The sequence below is a fragment of the Gorilla gorilla genome, chromosome 4 (genome assembly GCF_029281585.2).
Source record: "Gorilla gorilla gorilla isolate KB3781 chromosome 4, NHGRI_mGorGor1-v2.1_pri, whole genome shotgun sequence".
Lineage (NCBI taxonomy): Eukaryota > Metazoa > Chordata > Mammalia > Primates > Hominidae > Gorilla > Gorilla gorilla.
Genome location: NC_073228.2, coordinates 53,724,562 through 53,746,597, shown reverse-complemented (window position 1 = coordinate 53,746,597; position 22,036 = coordinate 53,724,562). Strand labels below are relative to the sequence as shown.

Genomic DNA, 22,036 nt, shown 5'->3' with positions numbered 1-22,036 from the left:
CCGTGGGCCCCGGCCGTCGGGACCCTGACCCGTCCCGAGGTGACGCGACGCCCGCGCGCTTGCTCCCAGAAGCGCGGCCTAGGCTCGGCCAGCAACAGCGACTCCTGGGAGGGTCCTGCGCCCTCGGGGGTGCCCCAGGCGCCGAGGCTGCGCGCGGGGCGTTCCACTGCCAGGCCCGCCCGGCAGGGGGCGCCGGGACCGACCGCTCGCGCCCGGCGCGCTGAGGAGGCCGCTGGGCGGGCGCCGTGGTCGGGCTTCCGTACCCCGCCCGCCCCTGGCCTCCGCCCTCGCAGAATGCCGCGGCGTCTTCCGGGGCCTGGCGGGCCGGGGACCCAGGGGACGGGGAGGTGACCCGGCGGGGGCGGAGCCAGCGGGCGGGCGCGGCGCGGGAGGCGACCATGCGCGGCGTGGGGGCGATCCTGCGGCCGGCGGCGCGTGGCGCCCGGGTGAGCACCCCCGCCCTGCACCAGCCCCGTCCCGAACCCCAGCCGGGCCCCTGCCAGCCCCCACTCCAGCCCCGGCCCGGCCGAGCATCCCGGAGCTCCCGGCCCGTCCCGCCGGTGTCTGGCTTGCCTCAGCTCACAGGCTTTTCCCGAGCGCCAGTCCCTGCCAGGACCTCCCCAGCCAGCACCTTCTCTTGCGACCTTTTTCTTACCCTCTCATTCCTCCCTCGCCCCTTCAGCCCTGTCACCTCCTCCTTCCTAGATGGCCTCCCGTGTCCTTCCCTTTCCACTGATTTTATTTTTCCGTTTCCAAACCACCGTCTTGTGACGCCTGCCATGCTTGCGTACCTTGCAGGACCTGAACCCGCGGCGGGACATCTCCTCCTGGCTGGTAAGTACCCCCATCCTCCCCTCCTCCTCGCACAAGACCCCCAGGCACGGAGATCTCAAAGGCAGAAACAGGAAATGGAGCTAGGAAGAGTACAGCCCTATTCCCTGGAGTTAGCCCGTGGCTCTCAGGGAGGTGGGGCGGACCAGAGGGCACTGGGCAGGGCGCCAGTCTTCTGTACTGAGGACAGCAGCACCTAATGAACCAAGCCCCAGTGTGGGTGGCCCTGCCGTAGGCTGGAAGGATCCCAGCCCGCCTTCCCTAGCACGCAGGTGGGAGCCAGCGTTTGAGGGAAGGCAGCTGGACCCTGAAACCTGAGTGCCTGCATGGCTTTGAAATCTCCTCCCTGTCCAAAGCTCACAGTCCTATGGTGTCCTGGGGAACGGTCTTGTTGGGTGGCATCAGATCAGCCTCTTGTAGAGGAAACCTGCCACACACACAGGCCGGTGGGAAACTAGGAAGGGTCACAGGCCGGATGGTGCTTCCAGGGCTTGAGCTAACCCTGAGCCCCTCATCTTCCCTGGCCACAGGCCCGGTGGTTCCCTAGAACCCCAGCCAGGTCCGTGGTGGCCCTGAAGACCCCCATCAAGGTGGAGCTGGTGGCAGGGAAAACCTACAGGTGGTGTGTGTGTGGCCGCAGCAAGAAGCAGGTGAGACCCCCGTCTGCCTTCCTACTGATACCTCTGGCTAGGAACAGCCTGGTGTCTCCAGTGAGTTGCCACCCAGGATGATCTTATTCTTCCCACACATACCTGAGGGACACCAAGGGGGCTTGGGAACAGAAGGCCAGTGCCACCAGCAACCTTAAGCTCACTGCATCTACCCCTTGCAATGAAGCCAGAGAGACAGAAACTCAGTCACACAGCCAGCCTGGTGTGGCCAGGCTTCCAGTGGGCTCTTCTGGAGCTGTTTGTTTCTCAGAGGTGCACTGCATGGCGAAGCTCACCTGGCCCTTCCCTGTCTCCTTCCAGGAAGCACCTGGGCCACAGGTTCCCAGGCCTTGAACCCTGAAAGCCTACAGCACCTGGTATTTCCTGGCGGTCTTCCATCCAAGTACTAACCAGGCCTGACCCTGCTTAGCCTCCGAGATGAGATGAGATTGGGCGCATTCAGGGTGGTATGGCCGTAGACACATTGGGAAGAGATTCTGCTCAGGCTCTCCTGCCTCCAAAGCCTCCCAGCCTTCCCCTGTGCCCGTCTCTACTCTTCTTCCAGAAAACTCTTCCTTCTCAGTTTATGGGACTTCCTGGCCGCTTGCCACAGTTTGCTGTCTTCTCAGCTTCACTGCCTGCCCCACTTGCTTCCCCTTCTGCCCAGGAGCCTTTCATCCCAGCAGGAACCTGCCCATATTGTTTGCCTCCCTGGCCCCTTTCCTTCCTGAGCAGAGCTCTGACTGGTGTTCCTTCAAGCTATGTGGCATGGTGTCAGCAGCCCAGGGTCCTTGAGTCCCACTTAGGTCCATGCACCTCAAGCCCTCTAAGACAAGTTGCTGGTTTCTATTTGCACGCTTCTCTCATCTCCTTTCCATCCCACCCTAACTCCAATGTCAAGAGGCCTTGGTTCAGCCAGGCGAGGTGGCTCACCTGTAATCCCAGCACTTTGTGAGGCCAAGGCAGGAGGCTCTTTTGAGTCCAGGAGTTCAAGAACAGTCTGGGCAACAAAGTTGAGACCCCGCTTCTACAAATGCCTCTACCCCCACCAAAGACTAGCATGGAGGCAGGCCTGTGTTCCCAGCCATACTGGAGGCTGAGGAAGGAGGACCGCTTGACCCCAGGAGGTTGAGGCTACAGTGAGCCGTGTTTGCATCACTGCACTCCAGCCTGGGCAACAGAGTGAGACCCTGTCAAAAAAAAAGGCCTTGGCACCAGCTCTGCCTTCAGCTAGCAAGGCATGTCACCTCTCTGGGCCTGTTTCCATTACCCAGTCTCTGCTTGAGCGGCTTCTGGGATGGGGAGTACGCTTCTGTGCCAGCCAGCCAGTTTGCTATGGGGCATCCCCTCCTCTTTGTAACCTTCACTCCCTGTCACGTGCCCAGTTATTCCCTGGAGCCAAACAAAATTGCTACCACAGTGTACTCTCCAGCCCAAAGAAGTTTTAACCCAGGAACATGGGAAGGAAATGAATTTCATGATCCAGTGGAGACTCAGACACACACACACACACACACACACACACACACACACACACACACTCTCTCTCTCTCTCTCTCTCTCTCTCTCTCTCTCTCTCTCTCTCTCTGTCTCTCTCTCTCTCTCTCTATTAGTGTCCTGGCCCTCTGGGTGTCCCAGAGACTAATGCTATAAAGACTGTAAATACTTACCAGACACTTACTATAGGCAAAGTGCATCACGATCATTATTTTATTTCCTCATACAACTCTACTCTTATCACCCCCACATTACAGATAAGAGAGGTCACTCAGTGAGCCTTGGCAGTGTTGCTCTGGAGCCTGTACCCTAACCACTGTGCTCCACTCCCCCTGAGCTCATGCAGCCTGCCCTGCCCTGCCCCAGCAGGTGGGGTCAGGTCTTTGACTCCTGTCTTTCCCCCACCAGCCCTTCTGTGACGGCTCCCACTTCTTCCAACGCACTGGCCTATCTCCACTCAAGTTCAAGGCCCAAGAGACCCGCATGGTGGCACTCTGTACCTGCAAGGCCACTCAGAGGCCCCCGTACTGCGATGGCACCCACAGGAGTGAGCGCGTGCAGAAGGCAGAAGTGGGCTCCCCACTCTGAGGGGGCTGCTGCTGTCCAGCCACAGGTGGCCTTGGCTCCAGGCCTCTGACAGGCACCCCCTTCTGTGGGAAAGGAAACAGGTGCTGAGCCCAAGAGATTCTGGTACCCACTGCTGGCTCATGAAGGAAGAATTATTCCTTATAACCTAAAAGTCTCCAGTCTGGGGCAGGCGGGAGTGGGCCCTGGTTCAATGTTTGCTGATGGGGAAGACGGCAAAAACAAGCCTGCCCAACCAGACTGGTAGTCCTGCAGTCACTGCTATGAGGCCCATGTGCTGCCTCCTGCTCCAGATTTTAACCTCTCTGTGGGCTGGGGGCACCTGACCAGCCACAGGAGAGGGCAGTTCAGATTCATTCTGTATGGGGTCCCCAAGCCAGGCTAAACCCAGAGATGAGAGGCACCCTTCCCTTCTTCCCTCCACCCCAAAGAACTACAGGCTCCAGAAAGTATGCAGCATTTATTACAAAGCCAAGAGATACAGATGTCCCAGGGCAAAGGAGGGTACAGTCACAGGACCTCAGACACAGGACAAGGTGCAAACACAGACAAGCCCATCAGGGGGCTCCCAACCCCACACACCTAGGCTATGATGGAATCTCGAGTCTCGACTCCCAACTCCTCTCAGATCTATGCACACTTGAGGAAATCTCGGTGGGCAGCGACCTGCCAGGGTCTGTCCCTAAGGAGGTGGTCCGCTGACCTCTCAAGGGGTGGGGGTGGGGTCAGAGCTTACAGGTTTCTGTCTTCTTGTGCTTTTAGATGCAGTTGCTCTGTCCTGACCAGGTGACCGGGCCTCAGCTGGGGGTGGAGGGGCAATTGGAAGGCTGTTTGCCTTTGGCAAAGTCTGGGGTCTGTGCTTGTGTGAGGTTAACCCACCCCCACTTCCACTCTAGGCCCCAGGTGAGACTCCACCACCAGTCCTGCTAGTGAGGGTTCCCCAGTGAGGGTAAGGTCGGTGGGGGTGCAGCGCTTCACAATGCTAAAGCCTTAGCCCTCCTCCAAGGGCTGAGACCTCTCAGGGTCTGAATCTTCCTTTCCACAAGATAAATGATGCAAAGGCCACACACACAGGAAAAAAAAAAAAAAAAGAGTCAGAACTATCTATTCTTTGCACAAAGTTTCCACTGCAAGAGGAGGAGGTGATGCAGGTGCCACCTCCACCCTGCACTTGCTCCTCAGAACCAGGGATAAACTGCATTTGTAAAAGGCACTGTTCTTAGCAATTTCTGGACATTCAACAATGCGGGGGGTGGCCACTGGTCAGAGGCAGGACAGCAGCCAAGATGGGGAGAGAAACGGGGAGAGAAAGAAACAATTCTAACTGACTCCTATATGCAGCCAGTTGGAATCATGCCTAAAGCTTTGGGTCTGAAGGGGCCCCCAACACACCACCTGCCTTGGGAAACAGCGAGGACGGTGCAGAGCTTTATTGAGACTCCAGTGGCCCATCCAGTTCATCTCCAGGCACCCCCAAAAACAGCAAATTACACAAGACCCCCCCCCCAAAATGAACACCATTTTCCACACATACACACACACATAAAGTTTGTTTCCTGTGGCATTTAAATTAATCTGGTTGGTCCATAGAAAATAAGTATGTATATTTGGTTTTTCCTATGTACATATATATATAGATTTATTTATAAAACCCGCCCCCCACCCCCAAGGTGGGAAGAGCTGGGGAAAGTAGAAGAGGTGGAAAAAAGGGCCCAGAAAAAGTGGAAGGAGTGGAGAGGCTTGGCTGGAAGAAGGGAGAGGGTCCCTGGCCTCAAGTTAAGGGGGGCACGGGAGCGCCGTTGACAGTCATCTTGCGCCCCCTGCTGGTGGAGGATGGTGTCTGCAGGCAGTTCGAGCTACCCCCGTTGGCAGCTGTGGTGGCCCCACTGGCTGTCGAAGGGGGAGTGGGGGAGGTAGGGTGGGTGGCTGGAGGCCCATGGGAACTGGGAGAGCCATGGGATGGGGTGGCTGGGCTGGGCAGGGAGGAGGAGGTGGCTGGCAGGGTGGCAGGGCTGGGAGCCTTGTCGCTGACTGACTCACACTCGGACGCCCCGCTGGTGTTGGTGCCCTCGGAGGGGGTGGGCACCGTGGCTAGGGTGAGCCGCTTGCAGGCTGGCTGGACACGGTACTTGAGGGGGAGAGGCCCGTTCTGCGGGGAGAGTGGGGAGGAGAGACACAGGGAAGGGGAAGGTATCAGGAGACAGAGTCCAACTAAAGGGCCACCAGCTCCACCCCACAGTGTCCAAACTCGAAAAAAGGGATGGGATGGGGCCTTGGAGAGGAGAGAGACAAAGATACAGGGCGCATGAAGACCCAGAGAGGGAAAAGGTCTAAGAGCAGAGACTCCGTCAGAGAGGAGACGGGAGAGAGGGAGGCAAACAGACGGCAGCTGCCAGCACCTATTTCTGCCCCCAAATCGGGGGACACCGTCTGCCCAAGGAGCCTTGTCTCCTGAGCTGAAAGTCATCCGCAAGAGATGGCCCAGAGGCTGACCTGCTGTAGCAAGCCACCCTGGACATGCAGCTCATGGGACAAGGGACAGACTGTCTCTGATTACAGAAGGGTGGCCCATGTGGCCACAGACCAATGCCAGACCCTGCGGGAGTCTGCTCCCTGCCCGCCCCACTCGCTGGCTCACCCGCCGCCAGGGGTAGATGTAGGCGATGTCCATGAGGGTGTAGTATTCCTTCAGTGGCTCGTCCTCGTACAGAACCTCCACCTGCGGGAGGGAAGCGGAGGACACCATGACCCTGGCCAGCTCGGGGCTCCAGGCTGGGAATGTGGGGGACTGGGAGGTGGGGCAATGGGAAGGGTGGATTTACAGATGGTCCCTTATTTCTCTGGGGTTTCACTGTGGATTTGACTTCCCTGTCAGAGTTGTTCCAACATAACTCCTGACCACCAGGCAGGAAGGGTTCCAGAGAAGATTCCCCTATTGTTAGCAGCCCCTGGTCCCACCATGCACACAGCTGTCTGGGTCTCCTATCTCTGGCAGGTCTCCCAGAGGAGCTGAAAAGGCTCAGGGGGATCTCCTAGAACTCTGGCTCTCACCCCCAGCTGCAAAATGGAATCACCCAGGGAGCTTTAAAAAACACCAATGTGGCCGGGTGCGGTGGCTCACGCCTGTAATCCCAGCACTTTCGGAGGCCGAGGCGGGTGGATCACAAGGTCAGGAGATCGAGACCATCCTGGCTAACATGGTGAAACCCCGTCTCTACTAAAAATACAAAAAATTAGCCGGGCGTGGTGGCGGGCGTCTGTAGTCCCAGCTACTCGGGAGGCTGAGGCAGGAGAATGGCGTGAACCCGGGAGGCGGAGCTTGCAGTGAGCGGAGATAGTGCCCCTGAACTCCAGCCTGGGCGACAGAGCGAGACTCCGTCTCAAAAAAAAACAAAACAAAAAACATACACCAATGCCTAGTCCAAGTGCGGTGGCTCAAGCCTATAATCCCAGAGCTTTGGGAGGCTGAGAGTTCAAGACCAGCCAAACCAACATGGAGAAACCCCGTCTCTACGAAAAATACAGAATTAGCCGGGTGTGGTGCCACATGCCTGTATCCCAGCTACTCAGGAGGCTAAGGTAGGAGAATCGCTTGAGCCCGGGGGGTCAGCAGAGGTTGCGGTGAGCCAAGATCCTGCCATTGCACTCCAGCCTGGGCAACAAGAGCAAGACTCTGTCTCAAAAAACAAACAAAAAACCAAAAACCCACCAATGCCTGGCTAGGTGCGGTGGCTCACACCTGTAATCCCAGAGCTTTGGGAGGCTGAAGCGGGTGGGTCACTTGAGGCCAGGAGTTGGAGACCAGCCTGGCCAACATGGTGAAACCCTGTCTATACTAAAAGTACAAAAATTAGCCAGGTGTGGTGGCATGTACCTGTAGTCCCGCTACTTGGGAGGCTGAGGCACAAGAATCACTTTAAACCAGGAGGCGGAGGTTGCAGTGAGCCAAGATGATGCCACTGCACTCCAGCCTGCGTGACAAAGGGGGGAAAAAAAAAAGCAAAAACAAAAAATCAATGCCTGCATCTTACCCCCAGAAATTCTGACTTAACTGGTAAGATGTGAGTTAACTCATGAGATTTAACAGGTAACAGTTTAGGATCCACTGTCCTAGAGTGTGATCCATGGACCTTCAGTACCTAGGAGCTTGTTAGAAATACGGAATCTGGCCGGGTGCCGTGGCTCATGCCTGTAATCCCAGCACTTTGGGAGGCCAAGGTGGGGTGGATCACGAGGTCAGGAGTTTAAGACCAGCCTGGCCAACATGGTGAAACCCTGTCTCTACTAAAACTACAAAAATTAGCCAGGTGTGGTGGCAGGAGCCTGTAATCCCAGCTACTCGGGAGGCTGAGGCAGGAGAATCGCTTGAATCCGGTAGGCGGAGGTTGCAGTGAGCCGAGATCGCTCCACTGCACTCCAGCCTGGTGACAGAACAAGACTCCATCTCAAAAAAAAAAAAAAAAAAAAAAAAGGAAATATGGAATCTACTAAATCAGAATCTGCATTTTAACAAGATCTCCAGGGGACACATATACATTCAAGCTTGAAAAGCTATGTCCTGGAGCTCCGTTGGAATTTCAGACTAGCCTTCCCACAGCCAACCAGCCCGAGGAGGCCCTGCGTTTTTTGCACTCACCTCTGCCACAGTTCCGAGTGTGCAACGTGCACACATACACACTGTCTTGGTCCCATGCACCACTGCACACTGACTTCAACACCCCTAGACTGCCCCCAATCTTGGTTTCAACCACCCTTCTGTTAACGCATGGGCTCAGTTAACCACGCAAGCCCTGGGTGATACCTAGCCAGCTCTGACCAATGGCTGCGCTGCACAGACTGTCTGACACACCCATACACAGACACCCATTTTTTGAAAGGCCCAGGGACCCACCTTGTACTTGCTGGGCACATCCATCTTGTTGCGGAGAAACTTGGCGAGATGCATGACGGTCATGGCTGCTGGGCATCGCAGGAAGCGCACCCCTGTCTGCTGGGGCACAGGCACCCATGGTAGGGGATCCACCCCAGGCCACTCCCTCCCAGCCCACATTCCAGTCCTGGGCAGGCCCCAGCACTCACTTTCTCTTTGTCCCCATCCCCATTCTCCAGGGGGCCCTTCTTCTCGTCCCGGTCCCTGGGGACGGAGAAAGAATGAAGCTAGGAAGACCCAGGAAGAACCAGGAGACCCAGGAGGATGATCCCTCAATGGACACATCCAGAGAGGGTCCTGGGTGGGAGAAGGGGTGACCCAGACTAGGAACCCAGAAGGGGCCAGCCTGGGCCAGACTTGCCTGGCACCTTCGTAGAATTCGATGGAGAGGCTGACAATCTCATCATCACTCAGAGCCCCCTTCTCCTGCTCCAAGACCTCGCCGCGGTCCTCGTTGGAGCCGTTGGGGACTGCAGAAGGAGAGAGCTCTCGGGTTGGCGGAGGATGTAGGAAGGGAGCCCGCCAAGGACCCAGAGATCATGAACTCAGCCAGGTGAGCCCGGCCACCTTCTGGGGAGGTGTGCGCAGAGGTCAGAGGGTGAGTGGTAGCGCTACACACCTACATGGTCCCAGGCAAGACTGTGCACACACAAACAGACGCGAGCACACTCACCCTCCGTCAGGGGGTACGCTGCATAGAAATCCCGCCGCCGTTTCATCTCATCTGGAAGAAGGCAGCAGGATTGAGGACAGGGCCATGGGTTGGGAAATGGGGTCAGTGGAGGAGGAATGGAGTGCAGATACCTTTAAAAAGCCCAGGGACCAATTTGTAGACAATGTCTTGAAGTGTTTTGTCAGACCTGGGGAAAAATGGACAGGGCTTATCAGCAATGCGCTCTCCAGAGTGCTCTGACCTCGCCCTGCTCTCCCAGCCAGGGGACCCCTCTTCCCACCCCCTTCCTGAGACCGGTGCCCAGGCATTAGGATCCCTGTGGGTCTGGTCTTTGCCCCTCTAGTATGCCTCACCCTGTGATGAGACAAATGTAACCCCAAGGTCGGGGAGTAGCCCAGGTCCACACCCCATGCTTCTCCCACACCTGCCGCCTTGGCTGAAGGAAGCACGGAGCGTGGGAGGGATGGGGGAGGCTGACCCAGACGATCGCGGGGACGGGAGGTGCGGTGCCAAGCCCACCTGATGCTCAGCAGCGGCCGGGTTTTATGGACCTGCACGTCACACATGGGGCAGTATTTGTTGGTCTCCAGGTAGCGCACGATGCAGGTTTTGCAGACTTGGGGGTGTGGAGAGAGAGAGGAGAGTCAGAGCCAACTTCCAACTCCAGGACCAGCCTCCCCGCCCTCTGCTCAGACTCAGATATCCCTCCTCCTCCACCCTGTCCCTGCTCCGAGGCCCAATGTGGCGATGTGTGTTCTGCACGTGTGGTACCTGTCCTTGTGCACTGTTGAGGGAAGCTGGATCTTGTGTGAGACAGGCCAGTGTCATGTACAATGCAGAAGGTCAGCCCTGAGTCCCAAGCTCCCCGATGGAGTGGGGGACAAAAGCCAGCGTGTTCAAGATGCCTCTGGGTCCCACCCCGCTGCTGCCAAGCCCACAGTGCAAACAAGGGGTGTCTGCGTCTTCAGGGCATAAAATTTCAGCCATTTCAAGAAAGAACTGAGATTTCAGATGTGAGTCCTTGAAATGAACTTCTGGGCTGATGCCCCGCGCCCAGTCGCCCCTGCGAGGTAGGCCCTCTGTGACCTAAGGATTCCCAGCAGACACGTGGGCGCGTTGGCTCTTTAGGGCAAGGGTTTGCGTGCTACCTTCCTCAGGCCGTGCCCGCCCCAATCTGGGCACAGAGGCTGCCCACCCTGAGCAGCTCCCCTCCCCCCAACTCACAGGAATGCAGGCACTCCACGATAGTGGTGGCGTCGATGAAGTACCCCCCGCAGAGGGCACACATGAGGTGGGGGTTCAGCTCTGTGATTTTGATCCGTGTAGTCCGATGCATGATTCCGGGGTCGGGGGTGGGGGGACTGGGGAGCGTTGCCCTGGGAAACGGAAGTGGAATCAGAAACCCAGAGTTGGCCGGGCGCGGTGGTTCATGCCTGTAATCCCAGCGCTTTGGGAGGCCAAGGCGGGCCGATCACGAGGTCAGGAGATCGAGACCATCTTGACTAACATGGTGAAACCCCATCTCTACTAAAAATACGGAAAATCAGCTGGGCATGGTGGTGGGCACCTGTAGTCCCAGCTGCTTGGGAGGCTGAGGCAGGAGAATGTCGTGAACCCGGGAGGCGGAGCTTGCAGTGAGCCGAGATCAGGCCACTGCACTCCAGCCTGGGCGACGGAGCGAGACTCTGTCTCAAAAAAGAAAAAAAAAAGAAACCCAGAGTCTCGGCAGCCCCTCTTACGCTTCACTCCACACCTCCCCCCTCCCCACAGCACATCTCTCCCTGAGCCCAAGACCCTTCTCTGCCTTCAGGGTGGGCTGGGGGTGTACATGTGGCTGGTTCTTTCTGGCCACCTCTGAGAGTTCATTGGGTGCCCAGGCTCTGGAGAGTCACACAGCCTTGAGCAACAAGGTTAGGCTTCCTCTGAGGAGCAGGAGGAAAGACTGAAGTTAGGCCACAGGATGTACTGCCCAACTCCCCAGAGAATGTGAGGAGGCAGGAAAATGGAAGAGAAGAGGGTTTTTAAAACTCTTTCCAATCCCAGGTCGGGCACAGTGGCTCATGTCTGTAATCCCAGCATTTTGGAAGGCTGTGGCAGGAGGATCCTCCTGCCTCACGTGATCCCTTGAGTCTGGGTGGTCGAGGCTACAGTGAGCCGTGATTATGCCACCGCACTCAAGCCTGGGTGACAGAGCGACACTCTGTCTAAAAAAAGAAAAACAAAAACAAAACTCTCCAATCCCAATCCGTATTCACTCACATGGTCCACATTTAAAGCATCCTAGGAACTAGGAGGAAACTTAGATAAAGCAGCCACTGGCCTGAAACTTCAAGGAATAGAAGAAGGGAAAAATAAGTTATCCTTACTCCCTCAACCCCCCCACCCAGGTGCAGGGCCTCAGACTTGATCTTTCCACTACGTCCCAGCCTCCTATCTACTCCATCCATTCACTCCTCCTCCAGGAAGGGTTCCCTGGAAACACCATGGACACAGGCTACCCTAAGTTAGAAGGCCGCAGCCATCACTTGTGCTTCTGGCTCTGCATCCAGCCTAAGCTTTGGAGCACCTCCCTCCTCTAAAGTCTGCCAAATATAGGCTGCTCTCAGAAAATCCACCATACGCTAATCATTTGGCTTCCAGGCCTGCGACTCAGGCAGGGAACAGAGAGGGTCCTTACATGCCTGAAGTTGGGAACGTGCAGCTCCAGCCCTAGCCCTGGACTCAAAAGAGTTTAGGCAAAAAGGCTATACCCCTGCCACAGGAATCCCTCCCAGTGCCCCTGATGGACAGCCCCCTGCATGAGTGCTCCCTGTCCACAAGCACACAGGGTCCAGGAACCCCCCTTTCATGCACACTGCAGGAATTCCCCCCACATGGTCACTGTTACTCTCCCACTGTCTCCTGCCCTGGTGACGCCTCTGCCACCTGTTCACAGGCTGTCCAGTGACAAACCACAGGCTCTCACAGATGCCTGCCAAAGCTGGGCAGAAAGTGCTCTGTCCCCAGACCGCCTGCTCGACACCAGCCAGGCCCGGGCAGGGTCCAGAGAGGTGAAAAGCCCAGCTCTGGATTGGCCACCGTGCTTCCTTCTTGGTAAAGAAATCAAACCAAACCTGCACCTGGAAGGGACAGCCCCTCCCTCCTCTTTCCCAGAGTAAAAGCCCAGGGGTGGGGCTTGGGAGGGTGGCCAAGCCCCAACAGCTCCTTTACAACATACTCACACCCTTCTCTCCTTTCCAGAAAGATTTCTAAAGCCACCACACTGAGTTTTCTAGGACAAGAAATTCACAGCCGGGATCAGCAGTTTCTATAGAGACCCCAGGATGAGTCTGGCCAGGACCCAGACAGCCAACAGAGGCTCAGGGAACCTGGCCAGAGACCGAAAGAGATGCAGAGACACAAAGGCCACACGTGGGAGAGATACCAGGTTACAGGGCAGACAGAGGGGAACAAGCCAGTCCTACAGCAAGCCCAGAGACATGGCGGAGAGGTGGCGGCCCCGGGGATCTGAGAAGGGAGAGGGGTTCCCACCCCACGCAGGGTGGCCTCGGCCAGCCCTCCCTGCATGGGTCCCCCCTTTGCAATTACGCAGAAAGCTGCTGGATACTCCACTGTTTGGTCGTTTCCATAGTAACCCTGTCCCTGGCAAGATGCCCAAATATTATTACAACCATCCAGAGGAGAGAACAATCCAAGTGGCTGTCTCTCTGAGCGTGTGTAATATCCATCCTGTGTACGTGCCGTCTGGGCCTCCAAAGGTACTTCCTGTGACTGCCTGTCAGTCATGTGTGTGTCCAGATGCATCTATGTGTGTGTGCAGAGCCACCAACAAACATGCTGATGCTGAGCTCTGATAATGCCTGGAGTCTCTGTTGCTGGGGTAAATCGCATGCCCTCATCTATCTCCCGTTCACCCTCATATACATGTGCACGCGTACACACACATACACACATAGGCTCCGCACACTTCACATCGCCCGAGCCACCTCATTCACACACTCGCTGTTTTCAAAGCAGACACTTGCTCTTTTTTTTTTTTTTTTTTTTGAGATAGTCTTGCTCTGTTGCCCAGGCTGAAGTACAGTGGTGCGATCTCGGCTCACTGCAGCCTCCGCCTCCCGGGTTCAAGTGATTCTTGTGCCTCAGCCTTCTGAGTAGCTGGAATCACAGGTGCGTGCCACCACACTGGCTAATTTTTTTTTTTTTTTTTTTTTTTTAAACAGAGATGGGGTTTCACCATGTCAGCCAGCCTGGTCTTGAACTCCTGGCCTCAAGTGATCTGCCCGCCTCCACCTCCCAAAGTGTTGAGATTACAGGTGTGAGCCACCACACCCGGCTGACACTTGCTCTTAAGAACCCCACAGCCAAGAGCCCCACACTGCGAATGGCTGTGCCCCTCACCCAATCACTTCCCCGAGCATTTCTGAGAATTCAGCCCCAGCCTGTTCCTCTGGACCCTTTCTAGACACGAGGCCCAAGGTGGTGCTGACTGAATGAAACGCTGCTCCTTCTCCAGTTTAAGAAAATAAGCCCCTTGCCACACTCCCTGCTCCCCTCATTCCATCCCCACAGGTTCTGACTGTTACCTCTGGGGCTGGGGGTGGGGAGAAGCACTGATTGGCTCCTCACCTGATTGCCATGGTTACCTGCAGGGCCCTGCCAGCAGGTGCCAAGAGCAATGTAAACAGGAGCTCTGACTCCCTAGAGCACCCTCTCCCCATCTCCCCACCCCAGGAGGCCCCAGGCCCCGAATTCCTGACACCCAGTTCCTCCCCCGCTGCACTGGCTGGTGTGCTGTGGGAAAGTGAGGGAAAAGGGGTGATGGGTGACTGGAAATCCAGCTGTCATTACTTTGAGGAAGAGGCTGGGAGATGGGAAGAACTCGAGGGAGAAAGAGTGGGAGACACAGATCCCAAGAAACAGAAAGGGGAGGCCAAGCACCATTGGAAGTGGCCTCTGCAGAGCTCAGGGGCTTTAACAGGTCAGTCCCAACTGTGTGTCCACCCCTCCCTGGACTTGAGCACTGCCTCCACCTCTAACACCACTTTTCCCCAAGCAGAAGCCAAGCCCTTCAGTGTCTTCTGCCATTGTCTTTGCAAGGGTGTGTGTGACCCTTAGGCGGCCCACGTTCCGGGCCCTGAGGCCCTGGGTCTGGCTATTGCTACTGTGGCAGGAAGGGAGCTTGCTCAGCACCCAGCATCCAACCCCGACCCCTCTTTGCCATTCAAGCCTGGCACTTGTCTTTCCCAATCCTTAAAGACCCCTGCTAAGAAAACACCACCATCTCTTTCTCTCTCTCTTTTTTTTTTCTTTTTGAGACGGAGTCTCGCTCTGTCTCCTAGGCTGGAGTGCAGTGGCAAGATATCGGCTCACTGCAACCTCCGCCTCCTGGATTGAAGCGATTCTCCTGCCTCAACCTCCCAAGTAGCTGGGAATACAGGCGTGTGCCACCACACCTGGCTAATTTTTGTATTTTTAGTAGAGACAGGGTTTCACCATGTTGGCCAGGCTGGTTTCCAACTCCCTGGCCTCAAGTGATCCGCCCGCCTCAGCCTCCCAGAGTGCTGGGATTACAGGCATGAGCCACCACACCCAGACCCATCTCTCCATTTTAACCAGTGTCTTTCTGGAAGCCACCCTGCAATTTAGGCCTCTCTCACTTCTTCATGGTCCCCTGTGGAAACAGTGGGTCTCCCAGCCCCAAGGCCCCTGTGCTTCTCTGATGCCATAGCTCTCTCTGCTCTCCCTGCCTCCAAATGAAATCAGCCCCACTCCCTCACTAGAATGTCTCCAGGTCTTGGGAAAAGTCACTCAAGGTCACATCCAGATGTCTAGAACTGCAGAGGTGAAAGGGCTTTTAGAAAGCACCTTGTTCGGCTGGGCGTGGTGGCTCACACCTGTAATCCCAACACTTTGGGAGGCCAAGGCGGATGGATCATGAGGTCAGGAGTTCAAAACCAGGCTGGCAAAGATGGTGAAACCCCATCTCTACTAAAAATACATGGTGGCTCACGTCCGTAATCCCAGCACTTCGGGAGGCCAAGACGGGCGGATCATGAGGTCAGGAGATCGAGACCATCCTGGCTAACATGGTGAAACCCTGTCTCTACTGAAAATACAAAACATTAGTTGGGTGTGGTGGCACGCGCCTCTAGTCCCAGCTACTCGGGAGGCTGAGGCAGGAGAATCGCTTGAACCCAGGAGGCAGAGGTTGCAGTGAGCCGAGATGGCGCCACTGCACTCCAGCCTGGGCAACAGAGCGAGACTCTGTCTCAAATAAACAAACAAAAATACAAAAATTAGCGGAGCATGGTGGCAGGCACCTGTAATCCCAGCTACTCAGGAGGCTGAGCCAGAGAATTGCTTGAACCTGGGAGGCAGAGGTTGCAGTGAGTGGAGATCGTGCCACTGCACTCCAAGCTGGGCCACAGAGTGAAACTCCATCTCAAAAAAAGAGAAAAAGAAAAAGAAGCACCTGTTCAATCCTTTCATTTTACAGATGAGCACACTCAGATGTGACTTGTCTAAGGTCACAAAGCAAAGCAGTGGCAGTCCTGCGACAAGAAAGTGCCTGACTCCCACCCCAGTGCTTTTCACATCCTGGCACCTGGCCAGCCTCCTCACTCATCTAAAGCAGTAATGCCCGGCTTCATCCCAGCAGGTGGGAGGGGAAAAGAGCAGCTCCCTGGAGCGGCGGGAAAACCACTCAGTGGGCCGCCGTCTGGGAGGGAGTCAGTCTGGCCCAAACATGACCATCAGCATGGACTCCTGCCTTGAGGCAGGAAGAGGAGGCACATGTTAATCGCCTTACCCCACTTCCTACACATAGGGAAACAGAGGCTGCAGGGAAGCACAGCCAGCCAGAGTACAGCATCAAGACTCAGACCAGGGGTTTTATGACTCTGTTCCTCTCCCAGCTTCGTGGGTCCAACTGCGCAAGCCCCTTGTATTTGTGTTTGGGGCCGTGAGGGTCTGCCTAGGGACACTGTGAACCTCCCAACTTTCCCCAATCCTTGACAATGGCACAAAGATCTGCTCCCCTGTCCCCACCATGCATTGAAAAGGGCCTCCTGAAGCTGGGCTTACTCAACCCTCCCTTCCTCCCTCTCCCACCTCTCAACTCCCTAAGATCAAACAAAGGCAAAACCCCAAAATATACACATTGCCAGATATACACACATACAGCAAGACACACCCCCCTCCACCTCTCACACTCACTACACACAAGGCCAGATAGACACGCCACAACCCTCCCCCACCCTGCGCCACACACACACACAATCACAGCCAGACCAGAGCCAGGCCCACCCTCGCTACATGCAGAAGCCATCCACATCCACCCCCCACCTAGAAGCACACAGCCTGACATCCCTGCCTGGAACCAGACCCTGCAAACACACACTAACCTTTTGTACGCCCCTGGTCCACCCAGGGTAAATTATAACATAAGTCTTCCAGCAACAAAAGCAGTTCAGCTTCCAAAGTCCGCTCTGGGGACCAGAGGCTGGAGGGCTGCAGTGGGCATGTGACCTGCACAAAGCTGTACCCTCTTCCTGTTCGGGCTCTCTCCATTCCCATGACAACAGCTCCATCAACCAAGATCTCTCAGGCAAGGCCAGGGGCAGCAGAGTCCCCCTTCCTGCCCAACCCCCAAGACTTCAACTTGAACCCTACCTAGCTACACATGGTCTGGATCCTGGGGTTGGTTTCCTGCTTCATTCCAAAGTCAGTTCTAAAGCCTCAATCCCCCAACCCCCAACCAGGGGAGCCCGTGGGAAAACCTTCCCACCAAAAAGCTGCAACAGAGCTGGCTTTATGTTCCCAGTAATAACACCCTGGACCAGAGTGAAGGGGGGAGGGAGGAGAGAAATTAAAGAGTTTCAGGAACAGAAACTGCCAGAGGTCCCAGAGGAGGAGGCATCAGAACAGAGCGGGGAGGGGACAACCAGGAGACAGCCCTCCCCTCGAGACAGACCTCTGGGGAGACTGAGGCAGCATGGGGGACACTGAGGGACAAAGATCTCGGGAAGCGCTGGGTAACACTTCCACAATATCCACTGGCAAATTCACCCGCCTCCATGCCGCCTCCTCCCACCTCAAGCCAACCGGAGCGATTATGGGCAGACAGGGGCAGTGGGGGAGGGCGAGGGGCATGCCCGGGCCCACCGTGGAGACAGGCAGGGGGTGTCTGCTTGCCCGGGGGTCCCACGCCCTCAGAGCTAGCAGCAGGAGGGCGTGCGGAGGGTGGGGTGGCTGGGCGTCCCAGGGGAAAGGGGGCCAGTTTAGCAGACCCCCCTGCTTCCGCTGGCGATGGGAAATATTGCGATAAATTTCCCTCCATCCCCATTCTACCCCCAGCGCCCGGGCTTCCCCAGGAGCCCATGTCCAAGGATCAGGGACCCCAGTTACCGGGTGGCCGCTCCCACCTTCCGTAGAGCCAAACTTTCTGCGGGGCCCCGGGAGGGGTGTTCCGGAGGGAGGCTCTGCTGAGGTGGTTCAGGGAGGGGGCGGGGCGCCGGCGCCGGGACGGGGAGCGGGGACCGGCGGGGGGAGGTGCCCGAGAGGACCCGGACCCCGGCCGGGAAGGGCGCCCTCCCCCGGCCTCGCGGCCGCCCCAAAGCACATCCCCTTCTGCCGGCCCCAAGTCCCCGCGCGTCCACGGCGCCCCTGTGCCCACGGGAGAGCGACCCCTGCACAGATGGAAAAGGGGGTAGATCTGGCAGAGCAAGAGGCGGCTTTGGCTCGTGGGGAGCGGCGACCCAACCCAGCGCGCATCCCGCAAGCCCTCCCGGCTGCCCCGGACCTTCCCCCTCGCTACCTCGGAACAGGGTCTGCCCGGGGGCTGCTGCACAAAGAGGCGGTGGTCGAGGGAGACGCCAAATCTTTAAGAGGGGGAGCCCGTTTCGGCCATCTTGGAAGAGAGGAAAGGGAAAAAGGGACAGAAAAAAGGGAGAAAGAAAGGCGGACGGGGCAAGCTGGGCTAGGGACTGACGGGGCGCGGGGGGTGCGAAGGCAGGATCGGCTCAGAGCCTCCCCCTCCCATCGGGGCTTGCAAAGAACGGCCGGCCCCCATCCCAATCCCCAGAGGGTTACAGGCCAGGAGAGGGAAAGGCAGGGGGAGTCCGCTCCGCTTACCTGGGTTCGGGGTCCGGTGGGTCTCGGGGAAGGGGGAATGGGAGGGAGGGAGGGAAGGGAGGGGAGGGGGGCCGCAGCCGTGTCGCTCGCCCGGGCGGCGGGAGGGGAGAAACCTATGGTAAGAAAGGAGTTTGTGAAAGCGGCTTGGGGTGGGAGGGAGAGAGGGGAGGGGAGGGGACCGAGGGGGGAGGGGAGGGACCGGAGTGTGGGGGGGAGACAAAATGGCTTTTTTCCTCCAGACTAGAGTAGGTCCCGCCCACCACTCACCCACGTGACCTCATTCCTTCAGGATGCTGGCAGAGACGGGAAGAGGAGGGGGAGGCTGGCGTGGCCGCTCCCCGCCACCGGCTACCGGGTCCCTAGCCAGGACGAGACCCCTCCCTTCCCATGCGGCCGCCCCGATCCCGGAGGATGGATTCTCTTATGTTACCTTCCGCAGTTAGCCCCCTCCCTTCAAAATATGGGTTCCCCCCACTGACCCTGTGATGCCCATCCCTAACTGGGGCGCCTGGAAAATGGTGAAATGGGGACTGGGCTGAAAGGTGGCTCGTGGTCCTCCACGCCCCGGCCTAGACCAAAGGGCGCGGGGCTCCGGCGGGGGACGCGACGCCTTCAGCCAGGCGTCCGAGCGATTTTCATTCACTCCAAGTGACACTCCCTTAAAATTAATAACTGCATCTGGGAGGGCGAGCGTGTCCTCCCCACTCCCCTTGCCCCCTCGGCGGCAGGGGCGCTGGCCCCGAAAAGCGGCGCACCAGGATCCAGCCTGGGCGCCTGGCAGGGAGCAATCGCGAGAGGGGAGTGGAGGTGCGGGGTGAGGCCGGGTGGGGGGCCTCGCCGCGGGGGGATCGGGTCGCTCTGGCGGAGGCTGCGCCCCCGGCGTGCTCGGGCAGAGAAGAACGGAGGCCCGCTGAGGATGGGAACTCAGGCTCCGGGCCTGGGACACAATAATCCGGCCGAAGGCGAGAGGCCACACTGGACTAGGAAACGAGGCGCCGGGCTGTAAGGTGGGCCCGCGCCTTTTCTCCTGCCTGGCGCTGATTCCCGCATTTTTCGCTCTCGCCCTGCGCTGCGCGCTGCCTGTGCGCCTCCCTGGGCGCGCGGGCGGGAGAGTCGGGCGAGCGCCAAGACGGCTGGGCCCGACTCCCACTGGCGCCCCGGCTCCACCTGGCGCTGGGGCTCCGGTCCGCAGTGGCTCCGGCAGGAGGGAGAGAACGAGGAGGGAGGCTTAGAAACCCCGGGAGTAGCGGTGAGGCCGATGCCGGGGAATCGATACTGCGTTACTGGACGCCCGTGGGCCTCATGAGGATGGTCGATTCCCTCATTCGTTATTCACGATTTATTAGGGATGGCGGCCGCGTCTGTCCCTCCAGAGAGCTCGATTATCCATCCGGCCAGCAGCGCCATTAAGCGCACTGACGGTGGGAGGCTCGAGTTAGAAATTAGGAAAGGAATCTTCGCCCAGTTTTGGAGCGCCTGCCTCCTCTTCCCTCGTTGCTCGCAGCCAAGGCAGCCGCGAAGCTGGGGGCCTCCGGTGAATGCTTTCGCCCTCTGGCCGGCGACCAGGAGACCTGCGCACACTGGCCGCCGAGTGACCCCAGCTCGAGCCTGCAGCCACACCAGCGGGACGGGGGCGGGGAGGAAGAGGAAGGGCGGAGAGACTTCCTTCCAGAGGGAGTGGTCCGAGAACCGGCGGGAGAAGGGCCAAGGGAAGATCCGGTCACCTGCTCCGGAGCCTGCAGGCGGAGAGGCGAGTAGTTCACCGGCCCCGGAGGAAAGGGGACCCTCCCACTGTTCCCAGGCAAATGTGTCGCCGGCATCCTGCACTCTGCCGGGGAAGACGCGCATCCACTCGCTCTGCAGGGAGGGGAGCGCGGGAAGGACTCCCAGTCAGCCGCCCCTCTCTGGCTACAAGACCCCGAACAAGAGAAACCTGTAACAGGGGCTCTGCGGAGATCTGGATCCCACCCACCAACCACATGGGCACCTGGGGGGCTGCCCCTCGGGGCATTATCAGCCAGTGGGAAGGGGGTTGACGTTCTTCTGCGGCCCATGAATCCTGGAGGGCTGCCCGAGGGGCCACCGGGGTCCATCCACTTATTCCTCGGTTGTTAAGCGCCAGACAGGAGAGAACCGCTAGAGAGGAGTGTGCTAAGACCCTATTACCCACTAAAACTCCATTTTCATCTTTTGCGTCCTGGATGACTAGTCTCCACATTCCTGGCCTTTCTGGTTTCTCAGGAGAACCTTCTGACCCAACTCTTCCCACATCGAAAGAGTTTCCTACTCTTTTGTTCTACTACTAGCCGACATAGAAAGCACCTGTCATGTGCCAGTGTTAAATACTGCGCTAGTAACTGGGAACTCAAGGCACAGGAGCCTGGCTTTTGCGCAGAGCGCTCACAGGCCGGTGGGTGCAAACCCTGAAGGACACACAGCCTGTCCCTTTAGCGCCCATCGCTTCTGGTGTGAGCTCCCGCTAAGGGTGGGTGAGTACTGGGGTGGGCTTCCAGAAGAGGCCTCCTTTGAGCCGAATCTGCAGAGACCAAGTGTCTATGAGAACTGCTTAAGAGTGCTTTGCACATTCTCCTCCACAAAGGTCGAGGCTCCCACTGCGCCCAGGAATGCGCCTCGTCAGACATTAGGCGCCCCTTGATTTTGTGTTTGCATCTCACGCGGTCCTCTAGCTGACAAGTGCATCAGAAGAGTCACAGTGGCTGTCACAAGCCAGAGACTCGCAGAGGACAGGAACGCGGGAAATCTAGGCAATTACCTCCAGCATATACCAAGAGCTATTGCGAGGATCAGATCCCTTTAAAAATGGTGACGAGACAGGACAGGGCGGCTCCTCTAGAGCTTTCCGGAACGTCTTTACCTCTGTGTCCTTTATACCTTTTATCTCCCCCAAACAAGGTCCTTAGTCAGTTTCTCCTTCTATTTCCCCATCTTCCTCCCCCACCTCCCTGTGTAGTTCTAGGGGGAAAAAATGTGTTGTTTTCCTTTTTTTCTGATGCTTCTTATATTAAATGCGTCTATTTTCCCACTCCATTGTCTTGAGGTCTTCCCCCACTCACCCTGCCTAGTTCTCTGTCACGTCCCTTCTTTCCCTGTATCACAACAATGTTCTCCCTTTCTCACCTTTGTTTCTCTTCATACTTGTTTCTCTCTCTGTGTCTCTCTCATTCTCTTCCCTTCCAAATGTAGTATTTGGAGACTGTAATATCGATTGAGGCAGACAATAGAAAACTGTCGAACCTCCACTGTAAATTCATTCTTAATCCTATGAAAAAATGCATCCTGAAACGTGTTGCATGCATAGTGAGACAAAAACCTCTGTCTTTAGGTTTCCTGCGATCTAGCTTGGAGGCGGGTTGGGGGGGTGTGGAGGGAAGTGCTGGAGAAATTATCCCATTATTGACTGAGCAGCAAAGAATTTTCAAGAACAGTGATTCTCCTAGAAAAAGTATTGCTGCTGCCATTTCAATGGAAAATTTGGCTTTTGAGTAAAAGGCTTAGGTTTTTATCTTCCGGGGAGAAAAAAAAAAAACCCAAAAGACAAAAAAAAAAAGTCATAGCGTCCCTGGGTGGGCTCGAACCACCAACCTTTCGGTTAACAGCCGAACGCGCTAACCGATTGCGCCACAGAGACCGAGTCGACTGCTGCTGTAGTAATGAGCCGAGTCAATGGGAGCGAGCCTGGACGGCGCAGACGCCGTAAGAGACGCCGCCATCGGG

General features: G+C 57.2%; 3 protein-coding genes, 1 long non-coding RNA gene, 1 other non-coding gene and 1 pseudogene across 9 annotated transcripts; 3 read left to right on the top strand and 3 right to left on the bottom strand.

Moving 5' to 3' along the window:
- Nucleotides 1-193: 193 nt before the first annotated feature.
- Nucleotides 194-5,179, top strand: CISD3 (CDGSH iron sulfur domain 3). The gene is made up of 4 exons (XM_004041848.5): nt 194-446; nt 799-834; nt 1,362-1,481; nt 3,387-5,179. The coding sequence occupies exons 1-4, from the start codon at nt 399-401 to the stop codon at nt 3,564-3,566; spliced, it is 384 nt and encodes a 127-aa protein (XP_004041896.3). The 5' UTR covers nt 194-398; the 3' UTR covers nt 3,567-5,179.
- Nucleotides 1,844-1,962, bottom strand: LOC115934704 (uncharacterized; annotated as a pseudogene).
- PCGF2 (polycomb group ring finger 2) lies at nt 4,009-18,471 on the bottom strand. 5 transcript variants are annotated; one of them, XM_063706461.1, is made up of 11 exons: nt 18,302-18,471; nt 10,391-10,542; nt 9,686-9,782; nt 9,298-9,353; nt 9,167-9,217; nt 8,855-8,963; nt 8,643-8,697; nt 8,455-8,550; nt 6,202-6,282; nt 5,604-5,712; nt 4,009-4,364 (listed from the first exon to the last, which is right to left on the bottom strand). In XM_063706461.1, the coding sequence occupies exons 2-11, from the start codon at nt 10,500-10,502 to the stop codon at nt 4,270-4,272; spliced, it is 861 nt and encodes a 286-aa protein (XP_063562531.1). In that variant the 5' UTR covers nt 10,503-10,542; nt 18,302-18,471; the 3' UTR covers nt 4,009-4,269. The 5 variants fall into 5 exon arrangements, with proteins under 5 accessions (XP_063562531.1, XP_055244250.2, XP_030867460.1 ...); XM_055388275.2 differs by adding an exon at nt 17,576-18,077 and having other exon boundaries at nt 4,009-5,712; nt 18,302-18,467; XM_031011600.3 differs by having other exon boundaries at nt 4,009-5,712; nt 18,302-18,467.
- On the top strand, nt 10,520-13,193 carry LOC129533784 (uncharacterized). Its single transcript, XR_008680152.2, has 3 exons — nt 10,520-10,644; nt 12,102-12,259; nt 12,407-13,193. It is a non-coding gene; the product is annotated as an uncharacterized lncRNA (long non-coding RNA).
- An 87-nt stretch (nt 18,472-18,558) lies between the features above and the next one.
- On the top strand, nt 18,559-21,869 carry LOC109026938 (uncharacterized). Its single transcript, XM_019027039.4, has one exon. It carries the CDS (start codon nt 19,650-19,652, stop codon nt 20,238-20,240), a length of 591 nt encoding a protein of 196 aa, XP_018882584.2. The 5' UTR covers nt 18,559-19,649; the 3' UTR covers nt 20,241-21,869.
- Nucleotides 21,870-21,876: 7 nt separating this feature from the next.
- TRNAN-GUU (transfer RNA asparagine (anticodon GUU)) lies at nt 21,877-21,950 on the bottom strand. The gene has a single exon. It is a non-coding gene; the product is annotated as a tRNA-Asn (tRNA).
- Nucleotides 21,951-22,036: the final 86 nt, after the last annotated feature.